This window comes from Mauremys reevesii, linkage group 3 (genome assembly GCF_016161935.1).
Source record: "Mauremys reevesii isolate NIE-2019 linkage group 3, ASM1616193v1, whole genome shotgun sequence".
NCBI lineage: Eukaryota > Metazoa > Chordata > Testudines > Geoemydidae > Mauremys > Mauremys reevesii.
Genome location: NC_052625.1, coordinates 62,520,111 through 62,546,286, shown reverse-complemented (window position 1 = coordinate 62,546,286; position 26,176 = coordinate 62,520,111). Strand labels below are relative to the sequence as shown.

The 26,176-nt window shown below is 43.3% G+C and overlaps 1 protein-coding gene across 3 annotated transcripts in view; it reads right to left on the bottom strand.

Annotated features, from left to right (window-relative positions):
* Positions 1-26,176, bottom strand: part of BTBD9 (BTB domain containing 9) — a 280,634-nt gene that overhangs the window by 63,372 nt on the left and 191,086 nt on the right. For all 3 annotated transcript variants that reach the window (XM_039529948.1, XM_039529950.1, XM_039529949.1), the window contains exon 11: positions 14,377-14,484. In XM_039529948.1, the coding sequence (XP_039385882.1) occupies positions 14,377-14,484 (108 nt within the window). The remainder of the gene's footprint in view (positions 1-14,376; positions 14,485-26,176) is intronic.

The following is a 26,176-nucleotide window of genomic DNA, read 5'->3' as shown; positions in this document are numbered from 1 at the left end:
CAGAAGGAACTCCAAAATGAGCTGCAGTGAGGACTGCATAATTGAATTCCCTGTTAGTAGGACCAGATGGAGAACCGCTTCCATTTTGCAAGGTTGGTGGCCCAGGTGGAGGGTTTTCTACAGCCTAGTAGGATTCTACAAACTTGCTCCTCATGATTCAGCCATAGAGCTTCCAGGCCATCAGATGAAGAGAGCTAAAGTTCGGATGGGAGCTGCAAGGTTGGTGCATAGGAGCCGGAAAAGGGACATGTCTCTGCTTCCAGGAGCTGCTTGAAGTAAGTGCTGCCCGGAGCCTGCACCCCTGAGCCTCTCCCTATGCCCCAACCCCCTTCCCTGATCCCCCTCCTGCCCTCTGAATCCCTTGATCCCAGCCCAGAGCATGTTCCTGCACCCCAAACCCCTCATCCCTAGCCCCACCCCAGAGCCCGCACCCCCAACCAGAGCCTGCACCCCTTCCCACACTCCAACCCCCTACCCTGATCCCCCTCCTGCCCTCTGAACCCTTTGGTCCCAGCCCAAAGCATCCTTCTACACCCCAAACTCCTCATCCACAGCCCTCCACCTGAGCCCCCACCAGAACCCTCACTCCCCTGCACCCCACTCCCCACCCCAGCATCCTGAACTCCTCATATCTGGCCCCATCCCGGAGCCCAAACCCCCAACTAGAGCATGCAACCCCTCGCCAACCCCAATTTTGTGAGCATTCATGGACTGCCATACAATTTGTCCTCTTCACTTAAGGATTCAATATTAATGCCTTCATTAGTCAACTTCTGGACTGAAGTCTTTACTTCTTCCAGTACTTTTTCAATGGATAGCTCTCTGATTGATCCAAATGTAGCTTCTATTGCTGGACAAAGATCTACTACTGTGGTAGCAGATGCCTGGATGGCATTGTTTAATGACCCAAGTGGTTTCAACAGGAAACTTACAAGACAGAGAATGGCAATAGTCTTCTCTGAACGTAGTATCAAAAGTAATCCACCAGCCTCACTAGCTAGATTCATCCCATCTTGGTAGATACTTTCCAAAGCCAGTAATAATGGCTGGAGTAATTTTAAGACAACAGCCAAGGATCGCTCATGAGAAAACCAGAGGGTTTTCCCAGATTGGACTAATTTGAACTTCAGTCCCAGTGTATTTTCAAGATATTCAGTCTTTTTGTACTCTTGCTGAAAAAAAGAATATAATGAAGACATTAAATTTATAGCTTTTTAAATGTCTTTTGAAGAGTCTGCAGCTCGTACTAGCGCTAGTTGGAGTAGATGGCCTCTGCAGTGTGTATAGGAGAGATTACGGTTACATTTTTCTCTGAGCAAAGCTTGTACTCCACCATGTCTTCCAGAGAAGTTTGCAGCTCCAGCAAATGCACAAGCAGCCATCTGTCTGGGGTCTAATTGACAAGCATTTAACACTTCTAAGATGTGGGTAGTCACAGATGCAGCCAATGTGTCTTCTATATCTTGAACATCTAGACATGCATCTACTGACCTATCACTGACATCAAGATAACGTACGCAGTGACTTAATACTTGATGCCCATTTGCATTGGTGCATTCATCAGCCATGTGTGCAAATTTTTTGAATTTTGGTTAGAGAGTTCTTCACTTTTTCAACGGTTGAGTCTTTCACTGTTGTACAACACGCTTCTAGCCAGTCAGCTGAGTTTCTTGCAGAAAGATAGTGAGCATTTGCTAGTCTTGTTCGGAACCAGTGTTCAACTTCAGGATGAACAAGTGACAGCGCACTTAACATTAGCCTCCAGTTTGTAGTGTGTGGTATCTCTTGCTTAAATAGAAAGTATGCCACAGTCATGTTTGTTTGCATAAACTGTGTTGTGTCTCCAGCATTCTTAACAGCCTCATTAACACTCACCAGTGTTGTCCTTGGTCAGTGGAGACTCAAGAGTTCAGAGGTGCTTTCACATGAGTTCACCTCCCAGGTAGGGCGCAAAAAGGCACCTTGGTCATTCCTCCAGCTGCTCACTGTTCGCTCTGGCCACTGTGGTTCATTGTGCCACTTTTCACTCCACCACTCTATTGCCAATGGCCCTGCGCAGTCACCTTCTGCTGTCACCTGCCACTGTGACCTCTGTGAGTTGGTCTCTTGAGGTTCCACCAGCTCTCAGTGATTTCAGCTGAGCTCTCAGTGGGGGAACCTTGCTGCTAGTGCAGACTGGGCCATCTCTTCCACAGAAACACTGTCCCACAGCAGGTCTAAGCACTTAGACCTGATTATCAGTGACTTCAGCTGTAGCGGTCACTTAACAAAACAAAAGGCTATCTATGGAGCCTAATCAGCTCTGTCTTTAAACAGTGGAGAGGGGCAGGTCAAATAGTACTTGTGACTCAGGCAGACCATCAAGCAAAACACCCGCCCCCACCTTCGCTCTTGATGCCCTCAATCAGCACAGGTTACAGTTCTACTGCCCTTTACTCATACACTAAGAATAACAATATTTTATTACCTCCCCCTCCCCATTCAAGTGATTTGTAACCCAATCTCAGCCAAAATCTATCACTTGGGCCACACAGCTCTATCTGCTGGATACCTAGGTAGATTAGGTGTGAATGTAAATACAGTCTGGTCCTGAAGCCTTTCCCCCCAGCTCATCACTAGCTGTCAGGGAGAGCACATTTAGACTTTGCTTACAAATCGTAATTTGAAATTATTAGGATGGCCAACATCACCGAAATGAATGCACTGATATTGTCATAAAAAACAACTGTATAATAAAGCTAGTCTATGTTCATACTTTTCAAATCTATTATACTTTTTCAGATACACATATTTTATCATACACTTTATATGCTTTTAAAGTGTGTATTAATGTTTCAATTTCAAATCAAATGTCCAAACAATCACTAAATTGGCAACACTGCATGTAACTAGTTCACAAAATGTGTGTGTGTGGGGGGGGCGTGTTGGGGAAATTCAGGGGGGATGTAGGGAAATCTCTGGAGCTGTCCGATGTGGGTCTTGCTCTATCGCTGTCCCCCTGCCTGCTTCTCTTTGGCACCGAGGATCGGCTCTTCTCCTGGTGCTTTTTGTGTTTCTTTTTAGGCAACGGAGAAGAAGATTGGTGCCCAGACTCTCAGCTGGTGAGAAGAGTGCTCTGCACTGAAGCTGAGGTGCTTGATGCTGAGTCTGAGCTGCCTCCATGAGAAGCACCTTCACCCCACTCCCCAGTCCTTCTTGGTGCAGGGTTTGAAGTCCCTGCCAACCTGGAAGTGGTCTTTTCTGTGAGATTCCCCTAAGCACCTGAGACAATGCAAGTGCGGGTCACTCAGTGGTATCGACTTGCCACAGGAAGCATATTGCTTGAAGTCTGGCAACCAAGGCATGACCCAGCACCAGAAGGTGAACAGCCTTGCTGACTAAGTGCACAGGCATTCAAAACTATCTAACTATTACAATTAACTACTACCAAACTACAATAACTATTTACACTAAGAGGTAGGAAAAAGTCACTAGGAGAAATTGCCTGAGCAATGAGAAGCTTCAGCTATTGTCACAGCTGCTAAGAAGGAACTGAGGGGGAACTAAGGCAGGCCCCTTTATACCAGCATTATGAGCATGTAGTACCAGAGGGCACTGGAGGGCATTGCGCACCATTCCAGTGATGGTGGGGAGGAAACTCCAGTGAGGCCTGGTGGACTTGGCCTCAGCCTGCTTCCTGGTACAAAGGAAGCTGGTGAGGCCGCACTGGTGGAGTCCCAGAGTGAAAATGGACATAGAATGTGTCCATGGGGATAGGAGGCAATACACTATGGCCCAGGTGCCCCTTGAGGTTCGGGACAGGTTTAAGCGGCAATGGGTTGGGGTAGTAAAGGGCCTGGGGTAGTGGGCACAGACTGGGACCCTTTCCCAAGCAGGAAGGTGGGCAGAGGGAGAAAGCCCAAGATAGGGAAAAGGGGAAATTCCCCTAAGAAGGGATAGAGACTCCCGAACAGAAAACCCCTAGAGAACAAAGCCCGAGAAGGGAGAGGGAATCTATGGGCGAGATGTCCACCCCAGGGACCTTGACTAGAGTGCAAGACCCGGTGGAGGCCCTTATTAGCGGACCCTCAAGGGAAGAGACACCGGCCCCATTGGACAAGTGTGGGGGACCGGGAAGCCCTGAGTGTCCAGGACGGGGTCAGGACCAACCCTGAACCCCTGATGGAAAGGAAGCGGGGGGGGGGGAGACAGGGGAACACCCAAGGGGCTGTGAATGGTGCGAAGACCTGTATGTCACAGTAGAGCTGTGGGGCCATCCACCCCCCACACAATGTAGTTTCGGGGGGGTAGGGGGGAAGATGAAGGAAACCCACACGGAAAACCCTGGGATTGACCTGAAAGAGGGGAAAAGACTCCCTCCTAGAGCCCTCCCCCCACCCTGGGGCAGAGGAAGGAGAGGAGGGGTGAACCTGGCGGTTCTAGAAGGAGGGGAGGTGTGTGACAGAGTGCTGGGCAAAGGGTTGCAGATTCAGTCCTCTGTCATGTCCGCTCCTCGTTAAGGGAACAAATTAGAGTGGGATGGAGGTAATCTGGACCTAATTGGGGCAAGCAAGAGGAAAGGCAAAAGGCAGGGAATGAAAGCAGGGAGGTAGCTCTCCCCTCCCTCCTGCCTGCAGATGGTGAAGGATGATTTGTACATGGTGAAACAGTGGTGGGAACAAGCCTGAGAATAAAGTGCACCAGTGGTTACTAAACCCAGGGTCTCTGAGAGACTTTGTGAACCTAGCAGAGGCAGAAGCCAAAGGGGTCCCGCCATACTCTGCTACAGGGATTTATTTATTTTTAAATATAAATGCTCTTTCAGAATAAGAATTGATATCCAAGTTTCAACTGAGAGTAAATATTTACATGTGGTTAATAATATAATACACCCTAACTATAATGCCTGTTGGAATCCAAGTATTTTGTTCATTATAGCCAGGGATTCATTATACTGAAAAAAAAATCAAAACGAACGATAAATTGCTGGAGTAAGTTAATGAAGTTGCTTTGGATAAACGCGTTAGCTAAATTAATTAATTATAACAACAACCATCCGGTATTTTGCGTTAATTCACTGAAGTGCTGCATTAGGGGGACTGTGCTGGTGAGTATCTGAGTGTCTGTTGAGGGGACAGTTTGGCAGTTTGACCATGTGCTTGATTGTTTGATTGCTTGCTTGTTTGGACAGTGTGAATTGGGAGTGCTTTGTTCCAGCTGGGCCTGACTGTTATAAAAAGGCAGTCAGCTGCGAACCAGCTGAGCAGCGAACAGCAGAGAGGCAAACAGAAGGAGTTTGCCTGGGAGTTCGCCTGGAGAGAGCCTACTGAGGCCCCCCTCTCGCAGGTTTCTCTGAGTCGCGTCTGCCACAAGTAAGGAAGCTCCTAGAAGGAAGAGACCATGGATGCTGAGCGATCCGCTGTTGTGTCCTGCACAGGATGCGCCATGTTTGTCTTCCTTCCACAGGATAGAAGCGACTTTGTCTGTACAAAGTGCAAGCTGATCTCCGTATTGGAAGAGAAGATTCAAGGTCTGGAGAAACGAATATCAACCCTGCGTTCCATAAAAGAAAATGAGGATTTCCTGGATAGATGTCAGGATCAGCTTCAGCGGGCACAATGTTCCGAAGATTCAGAGCAGGCTACGCAGCGGGGACAGAAGGCCAGCGAGGATAATTGGTGGCATGCGACTTCCAGAAGAGGAAAGAGTACCAGAAATGTCCATGTACCAGAAACACAGATGCAGGTGAGCAACCGTTTTCATGTTCTCTCCGCAGGTACTAGTGCAGAGAGTGGAGTGGATGATACATCTGAGGGAACAGAGCAGAAGGAGACTCCACTGATTGGAAGGCATGAGATGCGCCGTCCTAGGGATGGGGGTTCCACGACCACCGCTCCCAAGAGGAGGAGGAGGGTGGTGGTGGTCGGGGACGCTCTCCTCAGGGGGACTGAGTCATCTATCTGCCGCCCTGACCGGGAAAACTGAGAGGTGTGCTGCTTGCCAGGGGCTAGGATTCATGATGTGACGGAGAGACTGCCGAGACTCATCAAGCCCTCGGATTGCTACCCCTTCCTGCTTCTCCACGTGGGCACCAATGATACTGCCAAGAATGACCTTGAGCGTATCACTGCAGACTACGTGGCTCTGGGAAGAAGGATAAAGGCGTTTGAGGCGCAAGTGGTGTTCTCGTCTATCCTCCCTGTGGCAGGAAAAGGCCAGGGTAGAGACCGTCGAATCGTGGAAATCAACGAATGGCTACGCAGATGGTGTCGGAGAGAAGGGTTTGGATTCTTTGACCATGGGATGGTCTTCCAAGAAGGAGGAGTGCTAGGCAGAGACGGGCTCCACCTCACGAAGAGAGGGAAGAGCATCTTTGCAAGCAGGCTGGCTAACCTAGTGAGGAGGGCTTTAAACTAGGTTCACCGGCGGAAGAAGACCAAAGCCCCGAGGTAAGTGGGGAAGTGGGATATCGGGAGAAAGCACAAGTAGGTGAGTGCAAGAGGGGAGGGCTCCTGCCCCATACTGGGACAGCAGGATGATCAGGGAGTCATCTTACATGCCTCTACACAAATGCAAGAAGCCTGGGGAACAAGCAGGGAGAACTAGAAGTCCTGGCACAGTCAAGGAATTATGATGTAATTGGAATAACAGAGACTTGGTGGGATAACTCACATGATTGGAGTACTGTCCTGGATGGATATAAACTGTTCAGGAAGGATAGGCAGGGCAGAAAAGGTGGGGGAGTTGCATTGTATGTAAGAGAGCAGCATGACTGCTCAGAGCTCCAGTATGAAACTGCAGAAAAACCTGAGAGTCTCTGGATTAAATTTAGAAGTATGAACAACAAGGGTAATGTCGTGGTGGGAGTCTGCTACAGACCACCAGACCAGGGAGATGAGGTGGACGAGGCTTTCTTCCAGCAACTAACAGAAGTTGCTAGATCACAGGCCCTGGTTCTCATGGGTGACTTTAATCACCCCGATATCTGCTGGGAGAGCAATACAGCAGTGCACAGACAATCCAGGAAGTTTCTGGAAAGTGTAGGGGACAATTTCCTGGTGCAAGTGCTGGAGGAACCAGCTAGGGGAAAAGCTCTTCTTGACCTGCTGCTCACAAACAGAGAAGAAATAGTAGAGGAAGCAATAGTGGATGGGAACCTGGGAGGTAGTGACCATGAAATGGTCGAGTTCAGGATCCTGACACAAGGAAGAAAGGAGAGCAGTAGAACAGAGACCCTGGACTTCAGAAAAGCAGACTTCGACTCCCTCAGGGAACTGATGGGCAAGGTCCCCATGGAAAATAACATGACGGGGAAAGGAGTCGAGGAAAGCTGGCTGTATTTTAAAGAATCCTTATTGAGGTTGCAGGAACAAATCATCCTGATGTGTAGGAAGAAAAGTAAATATGGCAGGCGACCAGCTTGGCTTAACAGTGAAATCCTTGCTCGTCTTAAACACAAAAAAACAGCTTACAAGAAGTGGAAGATTGGACAAATAACCAGGGAGGAGTATAAAAGTATTGTTCAGGCATGCAGGAGTGAAATTAGGAAGGCCAAATCACACTTGGAGTTGCAGCTAGCCGGAGATGTTAGGAGTAACAAGAAGGGTTTTTTCAGGTATGTTAGCAACAAGAAGAAAGTCAAGGAAAGTGTGGGCCCCTTGCTGAATGAGGGAGGGAACCTAGTGACAGAGGATGTGGAGAAAGCTAGTGTACTCAATGCTTTTTTTGCCTCTGTCTTCACAGACAAGGTCAGCTCCCAGACAGCTGCACTCTGCACCACGGTATGGGGAGGAGGTGACCAGCTCTCTGTGGAGAAAGAAGTAGTTCGGGACTATTTAGAAAAGCTGGACGAGCACAAGTCCATGGGGCCGGATGCACTGCATCCGAGGGTGCTAAAGGAGTTGGCCGATGAGATTGCAGAGCCATTGGCCATTATCTTTGAAAAATCATGGTGATCGGGGGAGGTCCCGGATGACTGGAAAAAAGCTAATGTAGTGCCCATCTTTAAAAAAGGGAAGAAAGAAGATCCAGGGAACTACAGGCCAGTCAGTCTCACCTCAGTCCCTGGAAAAATCATGGAACAGGTCCTCAAGGAATCAATTCTGAACCACTTAAAGGAGGGGAAAGTGATCAGGAACAGTCAGCATGGATTCACCAAGGGCAAATCATGCCTGACTAACCTAATTGCCGTCTATGATGAGATAACCGGCAGTGGATGTGCTATTTCTGGACTTTAGCAAAGCTTTTGATACAGTCTCCAACAGTATTCTTGCCAGCAAGTTAAAGTAGTATAGGCTGGATGAATGGACGGTAAGGTGGATAGAAAACTGGCTAGATGGTCGGGCTCAACGGGTAGTGATCAATGGTTCCATGTCTAGTTGGCAGACGGTATCAAGTGGAGTGCCCCAAGGGTCGGTGCTGGGGCCGGTTTTGTTCAATATCTTCATTAACGATCTGGAGGATGGCATGGATTGCACCCTCAGCAAGTTTGAAGATGATACTAAACTGGGAGGAGTGGTAGATACGCTGGAGGGTAGGGATAAGATACAGAGGGATCTAGACAAATTAGAGGATTGGGCCAAAAGAAATCTGATGAGGTTCAACAAGGACAAGTGCAGAGTCCTGCACTTAGGAAGGAAGAATCCCATACACTGCTACAAACTAGGGACCGAGTGGCTAGGCAGCAGTTCTGCAGAAAAGGATCCAGGGGTTACAGTGGACGAGAAGCTGGATATGAGTCAACAGTGTGCCCTTGTTGCCAAGAAGGCTAATGGCATTTTGGGCTGTTAAGTAGCAGCATTGCCAGCAGATTGAGGAATGTGATCATTCCCCTCTATTTGGCATTGGTGAGGCCTCATCTGGAGTAGTGTGTCCAGTTTTGGGCCCCACACTACAAGGATGTGGAAAAATTGGAAAGAGTCCAGCAGAGGGCAACAAAAATTATTAGGGCACTGGAGCACATGACTTCTGAGGAGAGGCTGAAGGAACTGGGATTATTTAGTCTGCAGAAGAGAAGAATGAGGGGGGATTTGATAGCTGCTTTCAACTACCTGAAAGGGGGTTCCAAAGAGGATGGATCTAGACTGTTCTCAGTGGTAGACGATGACAGAACAAGGAGTAATGGTCTCAAGTTGCAGTGGGGGAGGTTTAGGTTGGATATTAGGAAAAACGTTTTTGAAGGAAGGGTGGTGAAGCACTGGAATGGGTTACCTAGAGAGATGGTAGACTCTCCTTCCTTAGAGGTTTTTAAGGTCAGGCTTGACAAAGCCCTGGCTGGGATGATTTAGTTGGGGATTAGGTCCTGCTTTGAGCAGGGGGTTGGACTAGATGACCTTCTGAGGTCCCTTCCTACCCTGATATTCTATGATTGGCTTTTTTGCAAATGATCAGTCCAGATACAGGATTACCATTGCTTCTGCACTGCTAGAACCACAAGACTGCTCCATTTAGTGCATCATCATCAGATTTTCATAATTTCTTTTGTGACCGTCCTTCGTCAGTGATGACTTTATGGACAAATGCTTGGAGATTTTTCTGGGTTTTTTTTAATGTTCCAATTGTGCTTTTTTACAGACCATACTCACATCAGAGATCTGCCTGCATTGCTCTTTTATTCAAATGATCAATAATTTCTAGCTTTATTGCAACAGAAATTGATTTTCGCTTTGGAGGCATGGCTCATACTTTACTGACACTTTTGTTTCAGAAGCACAATGTGACTTTCGTGACACTTCCGTTTTGGAAGCACAGCATGAATATATGGCACTGGATAAAAATTGTGCATGTATGTGCAACATCCTTTTGTTATTTATTTATTTATTTGTTTGTTTGTTTATAATACTGTAGTTGGGATCCAGGGACCAGGATTATTATAGCCGAAGGTTCGTAATTATGAAAGGCATTATAGATAGTGTGTACTATATCTTAAATGGTCATCTGCTAACAGATCCTTAATCATAGTGTTGCTATAGAAGGCCCTGGAAAAATATACACAGCCCCAACACGCCTGATCTGGTGACAAGTCTCTTATTTTCCTTAACAAAGGAGTGCAAACAGACACCATTTTAACTTGTACACCATTGACTAGTTCATTTTCTTCTCTTTGTTAAGATTTCTTTCCCTCATCGAACACTAACACCCTGTCCAAACTAATTTTCAATGAGGACAGCATGTCACTATTCAGTGAATAACTAAATGACTGGGTATTCTATCAAAAACACTATTCTGCATTCAATGAAATTATTAGCAATTATCAGACACAAACTAATTCAGTGAAAATCTCTGAATATAATACTAACATACTAATAGCTTTCTGGGGTGTATTAACAGAAGTATCATATATGTAAGATATGGGATGTAATTGTTCTGTTCTATTTGGCACTAGTGAGACCTCAGCTGGAGTACTGTGTCCAATCCTGGGCGCCACACTTTCAGTAAGATGTGGACAAATTAGAGAGTCCAGAGAAGAGCAACAAAAACGATAATAAACGTTTACAAAACCTGATCTATGAGGAAAAGTTAAGAAAGTGGGCATGTTTAGTCTTGTGTATTTACAGGCTTAAGATCTATGCCCTCAAAGTGGGATTTCCAGGAGTAGCTAAGTTACTTAGGCACTCACATTTCAATGGAAATCATTTCTGCTTCTAAGTCAGCTAGGCACTTTTGAAAAATCCCACAATTTTTTTTTTAAATTACTTTAAAGATAATGCAAGGGTTTTTCAGCTCTCCTGTGACTGTTTGGAAAAGAGAACCTGACTAAATGACTGACTATGGAGTAAAGATAGTGAACATGATTGTACACAAAGTCAAATACAAAATAAATTAACCGGACAACCCCCCCCCCCAAAATATTGCCCCTTCCCCCACATTTAACTTTTTTCATGTATATTGATGTTAGAAGTTATTTGTAACTATAGTAGGTACAAACATTTCAGACAGAAAGGAGATTTTTCAAGTTGATGGTGTTCCTTTAAATGTTATTAACTCCATTGGATTGTACTGTTTTTGTATCCACTGTGCTTTTGTAAGTTTGAGCTTCAGGGCAGAGATCTTTATTTGTTTAGCACAGATTATTATCAGGGGAGCTGATAGAACTGTCTATACTTAATGCCCAACACTTCCCATTACTTGACCTTTTTTTAGTTGATTATATCATTGCCAAACTTAAATTGTTCAGGCTGATATTTTCCATGCCAGGTATTGGCTTCAGGTTGATAATTTCTTTTGGAAACTTTCAGGAAAAAAGGTTCAGCAGTTTCAGAGCATGAGAGTAGTGAAAAATACACTGTTTAGCCCATGTTAAAACAATAAATCCATTTCTTTGAGAACTTCTAGCACTTCTATGCTTTGGACCTAGGGTTTGAAATTGGGTGGGAGGGAAAGAATAAGAGTTCAAAAATCACCCTTTTGGGCAATTTTTTCACTGGATTGTTCTCACTTTCACCCCTTTTACAAGAAACAAAACACACTGGAACCCATCCTTTGGCGACTATGTTGCTCCTCATGTGCTGATTCCAAGAATATAATTTATACATTTTTACCTATCACAGAAAATATGTGAGCCAAGGTGAATCTACCAAATGTTAATTTGATGACAAATTTGCTGTAGCATGAATGCTGTCACTCACTGACACACACACCTTCTGCAAATATCCCTGTAACCCCCAAAAAAGTTTTCTGAGCTACAAAAGAGGAGATCAGGAGTTCAAATTTCACTTCTTCTAAATGCTATTTTATTTTCTCATGCAATTCACTACCCTTATGACAGACTACAGCCATAAACCCCAATCTACAAGACAGTTAGGGAAGATATGCTGATCTCCCTCCCACACCCTTTTTCAAAAATAAATTAGCAAAGACATTATGCAAGAACACTGCAGGCAGAAAACCCAGGTCTCTTAAAATGACAGTAACCAGTCTTATCCACTACACTACACTGACTTTTAGAGGGACTAAACCAGTTCCAGTTATTCTTTCACTAAACATTATAAATCATATCCTATATCCCAGAGCCAGGCATAGACTCCAGGATTCCTGATCATTCTTCTGTTGACTAGTAAATAGTTCTGTTACTCACTGTAAAAGTGTGTGTCAAGTCCCCCTCCCGTGTTAAGTCTAGAAAGGGTCTAGCAATTCTTGTGTAGCTCAAATAGTAAGGGCCTAAAATAAGGATGTGTAGGTCAAGCAGTTCAAACCCTACTGCTGATCTATGTTGGGGGATGGCATGGTTGCATGTGATTCACACAGTGAAAAGGACACTTTCAAACAGGTGTTGTAATTAAGAACCATAACAGTGACTGGAGTGACATTCAGGCAAAATAATTTCCCAAATGCATGGAGATTGGGAAAGTCAGATGTGCTGATCTGTTGATATAATTGTTATAAAAACATATGAAGTCACTATTAAGGTTTTGCATTATAGGACAAGTTTGATTAAGCTGGGTATTGCGTATGTGTATCCGTTGCAGATAGAAATGAAAGCCTATGGAACATTAGAGTGTATTATTGACAGTGTGTAGGCAATAAGGTAGAAAGGAATGTACCAGTCAATCCCTTTCTTATTTCCATGTGTGACAGATTGTGGATATATCTGTCAACTTGTAAACTTCATTTTGTTTTATGACTCTCATTTTGGTTCAGCGGCTCTACTTTGTACCATAACCTCCTTTGTGTATCCATTTTGTAGCCAGATATAATGGGGTTTACAAACCCCACAATGGGCCTGAAGGGGTTAAAAGGCAATACTGGGTCCAATAGACTTGCTCCTCCAGGCCTGCTGAGCACGGTCCTGCTGGAGAAGTGGGTTGAAAGGATCTGAGAAACCCATGCAAATGGTGAGGGGATGAGCTGCAGGAGAGATGACTCCTCTGGGAAGCCAGACAAAAGACTGCCTAAGAGGGCACACAGATTGGGTAAGGCTCATAGACAGTGCCTTCTCCAACCACCACTCCCTTTGAGGTCCTGCAGAGCCCTGCTCCTTTTGTCTCCTTTGTTAACTGACTGACTGTTTGGACTCTAGGGGCCATGCCCCAAACTGAAGGGACATATAGGCAGAAAGTAGACAAGGGCAGTGGACTCAAACTTGCTGCAGGGAGGATCCTGGTCTGGGACCCAGTGGAGTGGGAGGGCCTGGGTCTGGATCCCCCTACCACACTACTTTAAGATCTGTGGCCCAGATGTGGGTGGAAATCAGGAGGGTCCACCTTAAGGTCAGGAACCAGGAACCTCTACTATCCTGAAAGAGATACAAGGGGCTGGAGGGCCAATGGCACTACCTGCTAGGCTGTCTGGCCCTCCAAGCGACCTATCACACAGGGGTTTGAGACCTATGTCTGAGAAGCTATGACAGAACAATCAAGGGCCAACATCATTGAATGACTATTCCCTACTGGGTTTTCTATGGGTAGGACCCTTGAATCTGAATGACTCTCAGCCCAGAAGCTGAAGGGGGACATGGAGCCTGAAACTTTCCTAGGAAGAAGCACATGGGTAAACGGAGGATACAGGCTGTTTTTAAAAGGTGTTTTTCTAAGCCAGAGGCCAGACCACCATGACAGGCAAGACCACTGGGCTAAGGAGAGCAGAAAGAGCTGCCAAGCCTAAGGATGCAGACCAAGCCTCAGACTCATAGGAGGGTGTAAGGTCAGGCTAGGGGAGTGTGCTCAGGATTTTGTTATTTTTCAAAGATCTGTAACTCTCTAGCATGTACTTTATTAAGAAGCAAGTGGTTAAGAAATTCTTTTGCTAGGCCTTTGTTCCTTGCTTTCCTGTACCTGAAGAGCTAACTGAGAAATCAGAGCTCCCACAGCCTGAAGGACTGTGGGGAAAGCATCTACTGAAGTGGGAGCTTGGGAGTATTGTCAGACACAGGGTCTGTATGTGGGAGTGTGCTGGAGGGACCCAGAGCTAGGACAGTGATCAGTCACTACCCTGATGAAGGGCTCTTAGAAACATAAGGGCCCAGAATTTGGGACCCATTACAACAGACTGGTGTCCATCCAGAAAGGTAGCCTGGGCCAGGTTGTGACACCATGCTTGTAAGGTTTTGGGTAGACAGGGTGTGTCCTACTGCAACCTTAACTGTAACTAAACATTGTTTTTGTTTGTTAATAAATATTACACTGGAAAACCAGTCTGGAAAAATGTGGAACTGGCTTGATCGGCAGCATCCTCAAAAGTTGGTTTTGGTTTGAAAGGATGGCTCTTGAGCTACACTTGAAGTCTCCACTCCCCAAAATCACATTTATAGGGGTCTAGTCTCAGTTATTTTCAAGTTATAATGGTATAATTCCAACCAGTGTTAGTGAGAGGTAACCATGTAAATCTCACACAGATCAATGGGAGAATAGTTTGCTTAGTTTCTCCCTTGCACAAATAAGTGGAAAAAATTAAACTCACTTGCAGGAAACTTTTGTTCGATCAGCCACCATGGTCCATTGCTGCTGATTAGTGGAAACCTCAATGTAGTAACTATAGCTCCGATCATCACAGTCCCAGAGAAGTAACCTGGACAGGGAGAAATAGAATAGAGAAGTGATCAGTAAAATTACCACTAAACCAAGCTGCTCATTTTTTTTCCAGTCTTTTCTATCTTCTCTTTAATCCTTATTTAGCTAAATTGTTTGTTCTACGTGTCTCTAATGCTCAGTGTTCCCTGTTGATACCCTTTTTCTTTCACACATTATTTCGGGTGTTCCTCCAAGTCCCAACTATTCATACTACTTTATGTTAAAGCCAACAAAAATCTATAATATATTCCCTATAGTCATTCTACACCATTTATCCAGTTTATTTTAAATTTATTTACAAATCTATATATACTCTATTTCAATTGCCAAGTGAAACTGCCAGTGTATCACTGGCTTGAAGATCTGTTTGGATAACGTGGCTGTGTAAAGAAAGCACAGCTCAAGGGCCAGAAGAAAAATAAAGCAGACACTGATGGTGTGGACTACTGTCCTCTTGCACATATTCTCTTATTGTGGCAAACACGCAAGGATTACTCACTAACAGAGAACTCAAGGCCTGCATATGAAATGGGCATTCCTCTCTATGCTTCATAAAATGAGAAGCCTTGGATCAAATTGGCAAAAAAAAAAAAAAGTAAAACTGGCCTATTCAGGTCAGGTCAGGTCAGCTCAGCTCTTAAGAAGGATCCCTTCTTCTACTCATGCTACCTAATGAGTGTGCTGTCCTTCAGGAAACACATTAAATGCATTGTTAAGGAGCTCCCTTCGCCTTATCTTGGGTGTCCTGGACACTGCAGGAAAACAAGGCACCAGGAATATGGTTTAACTAAGCTCCAACTCTATCAAGTGAAACACATCTGGGAACTATCCGGCAAAAGCTTGTCCAGTGCAGGTCATCCTTCCATTGTAACCTGGACCACCTGGAGAGAGGTGGCTTTCAGCCCCTACTTCTCTGTTCCATCTGCTGTAGGGCTGTTGTCAGCTTCCGTTAACCTTTCTCGGCACCATTTCTGGGACTCCACTGCCCTTCCCTCCCAATGTGAGGTTTAAAGGAGTGGGAAAGAGAGGGTCATCGCCTCACTGTACCAAACATTAGAAGCCCCATCCCCATTTCCCACCTTCTTTATGAGATATGGCTTCCGCTATTTCTCTTCTAGTTCTGGTTTATTAGGTAACTGAACCCCTGCTCAACAATTACCTGCACTGGGCACCCATGAAAAAAATGAATTTTACAATCTAACGTACCCACTAAGTCCCTGGGCTGCTGACAGGAAGATGAAACCACACCCATCTCAATCCAATCTGGCAGTGAGATAAATTCTTTCCCAGCACTAAAAAGGCAACTAGCATGATGTCCACAACAAGCTTCACAAGCACAGTCCTACCATAATGCCGGAGGGGGCGGGGGAGAGAAAAGAGGTGCATGGAGCAGGAGCCCCCTCACCACCACCACTGCAGAATGGTACCCTCTGACAGGATGAAAGGTTTATAGACTTCCCCTGTGGGTGCATGGGAGTCAGTAGGCTTATACCAGGGGTAACAACCTATGGCACAAGGCGGCACGCGAGCTGATTTTCAGTGGCACTCACACTGCCTGGGTCCTGGGGGGCTCTGCATTTTAATTTAATTTTAAATGAAGCTTCTTAAACATTTTATAAACCTTATTTACTTTACATACAACAATAGTTTAGTTACATATTATAGATTTTTAGAAAGAGACCTTCTAAAAACATTAAAATGTATTACTGGCATGCGAAACCTTATATTAGAGTGAATAAACGAAGACTCGACACACCGCTCCTGAAAGGTTGCCGACCCCTGGTTTATACTGAACCCTTGTCCAACCAATGAGCCACGGAGCTCCGCCTCCTTCTCTCTTCAAGCCAAGGAGCAGAGGGTGTGTGTGCAATCCTTGAAGGGGCCAAGGGTTTTCTTTTCCCTGATAGTCCAGACAAAATTTTCCCAGTTCTGAGGCTGAGTCTATGCTACAGGGACTAGAATACCATAGCTATGGTGCTGTAGCAATGTTAACATAATCCTGTAGTGTGGACGCAGGCTACAGTGATTGAAAGGGTTTTTCCATTGCAGTAGGAACACCACCTCCCCAAACAAAGGTACTGAGGTTGATGAAAGCATTCTTTTATTGACCTACCTGCATCTGCACTGGGGGGTTAGATCGGCATAGCTCTGGCCCTCAAACTGTACTTTTTTTTCACACCCCAAGTACTGTAACTATGTCAACCTAAATTTTAAGTGTAGACCAGGCCAAAGGCTTGTGGGTGGTGGAAGGCAATCTCATTACATATTTTTCTTTAGAAGCAGTGAAGCATTTTTAAAAATTGATTATCAGATGTGATTTTGTTTATATCTTACATAAATGCCTGGGCTGGCTACATACCATTGATTAGCAGGGGTTCGCTTTACAACTAATTGCTTTCTTTGCTGTTATTTTGATACAAACTCAATAGCAAATATGTTTTCAAAACTCTTATCTTTGCTGTTTGAATTAGGAGTGACTGTAGACAAACTCAACAAACTGCACTTCCCCTTCTTCAAAATAATTGCTCTCTCATCAGCCTGTTTTTAAATTGTAACATTCTAATTGGAACGCCTGCATAATGCATGTTATGGTAAACTACGTTGTGCTGAATGTTTGGTTTTTTTTAAATCTTCTATTCATTTCCTTAAGGGATTTATTTTCTATCAGATTAACTGTTACAAAGATTGAAGTCGTTTGCTTATTCACTGAACTGGGTGCCCTTTAAAAGCTTATAGAAAATGCCTGCTCTGTATTGTTTATGCAACATGCCTAAATTTGTGCAATACACTCGTGTAAATATTTCAGCCTTTGTGATAATTTGGCTAGCAGATTCTTGTCAGCAAATGTTGCTAACACTAAGGCTTGGTGCACACTAGGAACTTATGTCGGTATAACTATGTGGAAAATCCATACCCCTGAGCAACACAGTTATACCGACCTAATCCCTGGTGTAGACAGCGCTATGTTGACAGGACCACTTCTCCTGTTAATATAGCTACTGCCTCTCTGGGAGGTGAGGTACCTATACCGAAGGGGGAAGCTCTCCTGTTGGCACAGATAGTGTCTTCACTAAGCACTACAGTGTCACAGCTGCACTGGTGTAAGTGCAGACAAGCCCTAACTGTAATGAACACTTGGTATATTTTGATTGCACCTGCTGTTTGCTATGGAATCCAATGGGACCTGTTCCTACCACAATAATCAGAGCACAACTAACCAATCAAAATAGCTAGAACTACACTGACCATCTAAATCACTATAAGTAGAGCTATACATACAAGTAAAAAGAAAACTGTGAAATCTAGTTAGCACAATTAACAAAAGGGGCTAGTCAGGATTCTTTCCTCAACTATGCACAGCAAACCCTTTTCAAACTACAGTGGGTAGGGATTGTTGCCTGTAACTGAAAATATCAAGAAACATCCAAGTTGAGCCAGTTATATTCTAAAAGAAAATAAACTTGGTCACATTTAAACACTTTTCTAGTAGCAAACTATCAAGCTTCTGTGTCTTTAAGGATCTCTTACCAGAATGCTTAAGTCTCATGTAATTTCACTTCTCCCCAGTGAGGCAATCTTTCTTGCTTTCAGCTGCTACCTCTGCTGTGACAAATTTTATTGTTCAAAAATTATTCCACTCTTCAGAGTTAAACAACGCTGCTGTTAGAGAGGTGAAAATGACCTATCTGGAAGCTGAACGTGGAGCCCTTTTCCTTATGGGAAAATGCTGTCCATGGCTGAACCTGACTTGCTGTAGGAATTAATTTACTAGGAATATATGAGTCCAATCCCTTACCCAAGAATAGTGCTAAGGCCTTGTGCTTCCATGATCCTGTGCAAATCACAACCTGGTAAAACTTTAGGTTTAACATTATATTTCTTATTTCTGAATCTCAGAAAATTTGGGCACAGGAAGGCTGGACAAACAGATTTTAAAAAGAGACTTCAGAATCTCTCAACTCAATCTCAGGCAGCTAATATTATTAATAAATAATAATTTAAGAAGTTAAAATAAAAGGTTTCCAAAAGAAGCCTTTTAGTTCTCATTAGTGCTGTCTATCTGCAAATTAAAAATTCAGAGCTGATTCTGTCAAATTCCCAGAGGCATCTTTTCAGGACTTGGTCAGAAGAAAGATTCAGCTATCAGAAATTCTGCTTCCTCAGATCCTCACCCATCCTGCTTTTCTACAGCTGTTAAGGTCGTTTGCCTGCTCAAGGCAAGATAGACTGTAGCAGACTTCCTTGTTAAAAGTCTGACAATGTCAGGGTAGAATCCTAGATGTGATGAGTACTTATAAACAACAGATACTGAATCTATTTAACAATTTCTAATTGTAGGCTAAATCTTCTGAAGGATTATAAAGAGGGGAAAAATGCAAAAACATATGTAAATTGTTTTCTTTTAAAACGTCTGTAAAAAAATTGGCTAATTATGTTTTTCAATGGAATTCTTTCATTATTGGGGACTCAATGCAGTTTCCTTGTGCCAGGTCTTCAAAGCTATAGTCAGGAGTTTAAAATTCAAATATTTCCAATAGCACACTGGTAATTATAATTATTCTAACTGCTAAATGCGCTAATTAAAACACAAGTGGTGTGGATTCAGATCAAAAGACTAAGTGGACAGAGCTCTTTTTTTGTGAGGAGATGAGTTGCTCTTATCTCAGCAGTACTTGGCTCAGGTTAAACTGCTGGAAAGAGGACCTGGCTTTGGGTTATCATTAACAAACAGTGTATTAATTTAAGGCACTCCCAAAGAGACTTAACATGAATGATAAAAATAGACACTTCCTCCTTTGGGATTTGTGAAAGATGCAAAATAAGGGTTCGGCCTTTCCTGCCACACTTTTTTTTTTTTGGGGGGGGGGGGGGAGAACAAAGAGAGAAAAGAAATACACCCTGTTTGGAATTTATTCTGCAAGAGCTGCCTTTTCAGAGAAAAAAAGCAAAAGCCTGCCAGACACTTGCATGAATATTCACCAGTGCACACTGGGCACAAGGGCCACTTTTCATGCCACATGTACTAATCCTTCAAACGTATGCCAGGCAAGCTACTAGGGTAAACTTCTGTAGAGAAGCTGTGCTTTGCTGTGATGAATATGGGATGGTCGAAAGGAGAATGTCTAACTACAGAAGGCAGAGTTGCATACACCACAGGAATACATCAGTCATGGGTAAAACTGCTGATGCTACTGTGGCTTCCCATATTAGAATAAAGTTTTACATTAGCTTTCGTTAGTAAATCTTGCCCTGTGGGCTGAGAGAGAAATGCTGAGTGAATTGAAGGTCCTTCCAGCTCATTCCCTGCAATATCAGGGGCATTAAACATTTGTTTCTCTTATATCAACATTCCCAGGAGCCCAAGGCTTCCCCTATTATTCACTTAACCAGGTAGTGTTTATTTAGATCAGTGGTCCCCAACCTTTTTGTGGCCAGTAGCACATTCATGTTTTCAGAAGAGTGTGGTGGGTGCCAACAATTTTTCAAGGCTTATTTTGTATTTGTACATTAAATAATATGAAAAACATCATATTTAATATTACATAATATATGAATCCATAAGATAAAAAAGCTAATTTTACATGTAAAAGGTATTAATTAAATTATTCGGCAATTACTCTTTCACCTTACCATGTGAATTTGCTCTTTTTTATCTACTTGTACAAACAATTTATGATATTTATTTTGTAAAAACTCTTTAATAGTTTTCATCTTATTTATTTTAAAAAAGTAAAACATTGTTGAACTGCTGGTCCAAATATATTTATTATTCTTACTTTAACATAGATAGCCAGTTATGGTGAATTAAAAATATTCTTTGATTTGTTACTCGTATCTGGATTTCAATAAACAAACAATTATGAAAAAAAGTTAAACACAAGTTAATCATACGCACTCATCAGCACTTAATGGAAAATAGGTATCATTAATTCATGTGGTTTTTCTAATAAAGTCAGTGTGATTTTTGGCACTGCATTTCTTCAGCCAATTTTTCATAGGTGGGAGAGTAGGATGATATTTCTGTTCGTAAGCAATTGCCAAGATGGGCATCTGTAAGCCGAGATCTGTATTTTGATTTTATGATGTTCACTGTTGAAAACAGAACTTCGCATAGATAAGTAGAACTGAAATAAGATTTTATTTTGTATGATGCATTTTTTAAGGCAGGAAACTTTTTGGTCAACCAGATTCCAAAAGTTTTCATCTGTTGCGCAGGATTTTAGAACAATATTATTTTGAAGGTCCAAAATCTCCAATTCCACATCTTCTGTTCTTACTTGAATGAGACTCGCAATTGATGTAGCCATTTATAATAATTGGAAATATACCAATCTCTTAGAACTGGAAGAGACCTTGAAAGGTCATCAAGTCCAGCCCCCTGCCTTCACTAGCAGGACCAAGTACTGATTTTTGCCCCAGATCCCTAAGTGGCCCCCTCAAGGATTGAACTCACAACCCTGGGTTTAGCAGGCCAATGCTCAAACCACTGAGCTATCCCTCCCCCAAGTTACCTGTATTTGGCAAGTAAAAGGATTCACAAGAAAGGCAACTACAGGCTCAATGATGGTGAACTGTTGAAATCTCTTTTCAAATTGTTCCAGAAGTGTTTGAATGTGGATAACAAATGGTGATGGGTTAAAAATCACTGTCAGATACCATTTTCTTCATACTTGGGAAATGTACAAGAGACTTCGTCTTCATATGTGACATCCACAAGATCAGTTTTGCTTTGAATGATTTTACAGAACCTATCATTTGAGCCACATGTTTGTCTTTTCCCTGGAGCTCAAGATTTAAAATGTTCAATTTGTCAGTGATGTCGGCAAGAAAAGCCAAGTCCATTAACCAGCTGGAGTCTTCTAGTTGCTTGAAGTTCTGATTTGTGGACTTCAGAAATTCTTTGATCTCTTCAATTAGGCTTAAAAAACATGCAAGAACTTTACCTTTGCTGAGCCATTGTACTTCTGTGTGCAAGATAAGATCAGATTATTTATCATCAACATCTTCCAACAGGGCCTTAAAAAGTCGGTGTTGCAAAGGTTTTGCTCGAATAGAGTTAATTATTTGAATAACGACATTCATGACATGTTGAAAAGAAAGAACTTTGACGCATAAAGCTTCTTGGTGAATAATGCAATGATAAGACATGAAGTTTGGAAAGGATTCATTCTTCTTACAGAGTGCAATGAATCCATTGGCGCTGCCCATCATTGCTGGTGCCCCATCAGTGGTGATCGCAGACAGCTTGTGTAGTGGCATACTAATTGATGTTGCATATGATTTGAATAAATTATAGATGTCCTCACCCTTTGTTCGCCCTTTCATAGGCAATACTTTTAGTAACTCTTCTTTTATGGTGAAGTCACTAAATACCATTCTCACCATAACTGCCAACTGCGCTGTATCCGATATATCTGTCAACTCATCGAATTGCAGTGAAAAGCAGTCACATATTTCAAAGTCATCCTTTAGCTGAGTTTGCATGTTGCTTGAAATTGCATGTATCCTCCTCATAACTGTGCTGTCCGATAACTGCCGACAAAATCTCACCCTTGTTAGGAAATCCTTGAAACAGGCAATCAGCACCAGTAAAAAATGCTTCCTTCAACAATTCACCATCTTGAAAGGGTTTTTTCTTCTTTGCGAGCAGATGAGCAGTTTTAAAGGAAGCAATAGTAGCACCTTTAGACTTTACCACTTGTCTAGTGAAAACAGATTGCTGGGCAGATAGAAGAAAATTAACCAATTCAAATCAAACCTTTCTCAACTCAGATTTAAGTGGATGGCTAATGTCAAAAGAGCCGTGATTAGTTTGGAAATGACATTCGACATTATGTTTTTTCAGCACTGCAACAGCACCCCCGCACAATAAACAAACACATTTCCCTTTATTTTTAATAAAACAATAGGATTCTTCCCACTCTGCGTTGAAATAATACGTATGCTGTCTTTTATTTGAATCACTCATTTTAGAGCAAGATGTTAAAAAAATAATAAATCGCAAAACACAAGAAAACAGCAGTATCAGTGCAGCGGAAGAATACTCACATACAGGGCCAACTCCAGGCACCAGAGTCGGAGCTGTTTTTTTTTTTTGGCAGCAGTTCTGGACAGCGCAGAGAGAAGCCAGAGAGAAGCCGCGAGGACAGAGAACACCGGCGCCCGCAGGCTGCAGCCCCGGAGTTCTCTGTCCCCGGCAGGCGTGGGGCCGCGGCTTCTCTCCGGCTTAAGCCGTGGCCCCGCGCCTGCCAGGGACCGAAAACACTGGCACCCGCAGCCTGCAGCCCTGGAGTTCTCTGTCCCCGGCAGATGCGGGGCCGCAGCTTCTCTCCCCTGCTGGGCACTAGGCAGGCCCCATGCTTGCTAGGAACAGAGAACACCGCACCTGCAGCCTGGCCAAAGCCTTGTCTAGAATCCAAGTGTCCTCTTTCCTAGCCTTGGGCATAGAGTAACCGTGTTGCCTATCACATTCAGTATCCCTAATATTCTCATACAGGTATATGCAACATTCACTACTGAGTGTCTTAGGGCTTGGCTACACTTGCGAGTTACAGCACAATAAAGGGCGCACTAGCTCACTACCCGTCCACACTGGCAAGGCACGTAGAGCACTCTGACTCCGCAGCTACAGCGCTGCTGGTACTCCACCTCGGTGAGTGGAATAATGTTTGCTGCGCCCCTGCTGGAGCGCCGCAACGCCAGTGTGAATGGGGTGTTGCATTACTGCACACTGATCAGCCTCCGGAAACGTCCCATCATCCCCTTAAGTCAAGTGGCCACTCTTGTCTTTGTTTTGAATCGCAGCATGAATACGGATAGGCCCTTTGAAAGCTCCATTTCTGACAGCCGGCTGCTTATCTGCCCCGAGACAAAGCAACCATTAGTGTGGAATGCTGTCAGTGAGAGAGGGGGCGGGATGGGGGGGAAGTCTGCTGCTGTCTGAACTTACAAGACAGCATGCCGACATGCTCTCAGCCCCCACAAAACCCACTCTCTCTCCCCCTACATACACACAACACACTCCCTGTCACACTCCACCCCCCTCCCCGCATTTGAAAAGCACATTGCAGTAACTTGCATGCTGGGATAGCTGCCCATAATGCACCGCTCCCAATGCCGCTGCAAGAGTGCAAATGTGGCCATGCCAGTGCGCTTGAAGCTGTCAGTGTGGACAGACTGGAGCGCTTTCCCCTCCTGAGCTCTACAAAGGCTGGTTTAACGCAAAGCGCTCTACATCTGCAAGTGTAGACATGCCCTCAGCAAATGGCATCGGGCTGCTATACCTTGTCCTCTAGCTCAAGAAATATATATTGTAAATATAGATATGCTGGAAGGTGTTAATGGCTGCCACCAAACAGGTTTTTCATCTACAGACAATCACAGACCTGGTTAAAGCTGATAAGATATGCTAAGCACCCTTCTGTCAGGATCCATAAAAAGAGCAATTAAGCCCATTTATGTAGTGACATAGCTGGAAACAGCAGAAGCTGCCACTCAAGGCAATGGGTCCTATGTTATGGTCTGATCAGAAACTAAACCTACTAAAGGGTTTCCTGATTTCAATTGTAGAGGCTAGGGGATTATTTGGCAAGATGTGTGTGAGAGAAGTAAAAGGGCAGGAGAAAAAATACCAGCACACAATGAAAGAAGCAGTTGTGAGCCTTGAGAGGGAGCAGAGACAAAAATCTCCTTGGGCATGGAACTTGCTGGAAAGGCAGGCTTCGGAATTTCTGAGAAGGGAGGCTGCATGCTGTTTGTTTCTACTGTGTTCAGGAAAACAAGATTTGGGTACACTCTTAGTAAATAAACAGGATTCCACCAAAGAAATAACTGACTTGTATTATCAATTTCTCCCCCTAATGGAACAAACGTGCAAGGCCCCAAATATTGGCTACCCTTCAGGCCAAAAGAGGCAACAATACTTTTTTTCAAAACAGCTAAAAGTGTCATATGCTACCCCTGTGATTATTTGTACCACATTTAAGTCAGTATTTTACATTGCTGCTGCTCAGATTAAAAAACTGGGCATGTTTAGTCTTGAGAGGAAATGACTGGTGGGAGACCAGATAACAGTCTTCAAATATGTTAAGGGCTGTTATAAAGGGAACGGTGATTAATTGCTCTCTGTGTCCACCAAGGGTAGGATAAGTAATGGGCTTAATCTGCAGCAAGCGAGATTTAGGTTAGATATTAGAAAAAGTTTTCCAACGATAAAGATAGTTAAGCCCTGGACTAGATTTCCAAGGGTGGTTTTTAGGAACTGGCTAGACAAAACTGTCAGCGATGTTCTAGATATTCTTGGTTCTACCTCAGTGCATGGGGGCTGGATTAGGTAACCTCTCAAGATCCTGAGCATCCCTATAATTCTATGGGTCTATACTGTTAATCTGTCAGCTTTCTGGGGAAGGATTTTTTTTCCCTGAACAGCATGTTCTAAGTATAGTAAATAACTGTGTACTCACAGGGAGCAGAGAAAATACTTAATAATTATCCACCTTACAAGAACATATCCCCTTCTTGAATACATTAACGGCAGTTCATTAAACACAGATACCAAACTATAATATGTCCATACAGTATGTGCAGTCTGCTAGAAAATCAGCTGCGGGTCAGAAAATATTCAAGCACAAGGTAACAACACTCTTAAAGAAAGATTTAATGGGCAAGCTTTAATAAACAGAATATTTTTATGGAAAGACACTTAAATTACCTACAGTTTCTGTAATCTCGCTTTCTGTTAATGCATTTATTTGTGTTTGAATAGGTTTTCCTGCAGCCAGCCAGGTCCCTTTGCTGGATCCTGCAGAGGAGCCATAATCCTGCACACTTGTTTTGTGCTTATATCATCATGTATTTGTAGTTATGACTTCACTGCAGGATCAGGAAAGCATCGAAGATTAGCAGTAAGGGAAGAAAGTGATAATTAGCAAAAATTGCATGGGATAATTGGAAATACCGGTATAATAGGTGTTTGGGATGATGAAATACAGAGAAAACATTAACAAATTAATACAAAACCTTTAATGTTAGAAGGTACTTTGAAGATGAAAAGCACCATATATGTGCCTATTACTATTACTAAAGAGGGACAAGTAGTTAATATATGTTTACAGAGGTATAAAATAAGCCTATTTATTTTAACATGAGAAAGAAATTAAGATGCAGGTGAATACCATATACACGATTACAAATTATGTATTTGTGGGTTGCCTCCTCTACTCCTTTGGGAAACCAGTAGAAAAAAAATCTATAGGGTTATCAGTCAAATATGGAACTATAATATCATTAAAACCTCCAATTCAAGGATTGCTAGACTAGAGTTACAGCTACTCAGCTGATTTTGATACTGCAGCACTTTCATTACTAAAAACGATTTTAGCAGCTAAATAGGAAGGCACTTGTATTGTGTTTGCCACGTTAAATATACAATTTACTACATTTCTGCTCCTCATGGGATAACTTTTTTTTTGTTATTGATAAGGACCAATCAGAGGGGAAAATGTAAAAGATATTTTCAGTCCAAGTAGAAAACAGCATATCAGAAACTGGCTAAAGGGATGTTTTATGTTCTGCATCAGCTATCTGCTTCAAGTATATTATTATCTGCCACGTGTGAGCCTTAACTTTTTATTAGATAAACTTCATAAATGATAATTTTGTATTTCCTATCCAAAATCTAAAAGATACAA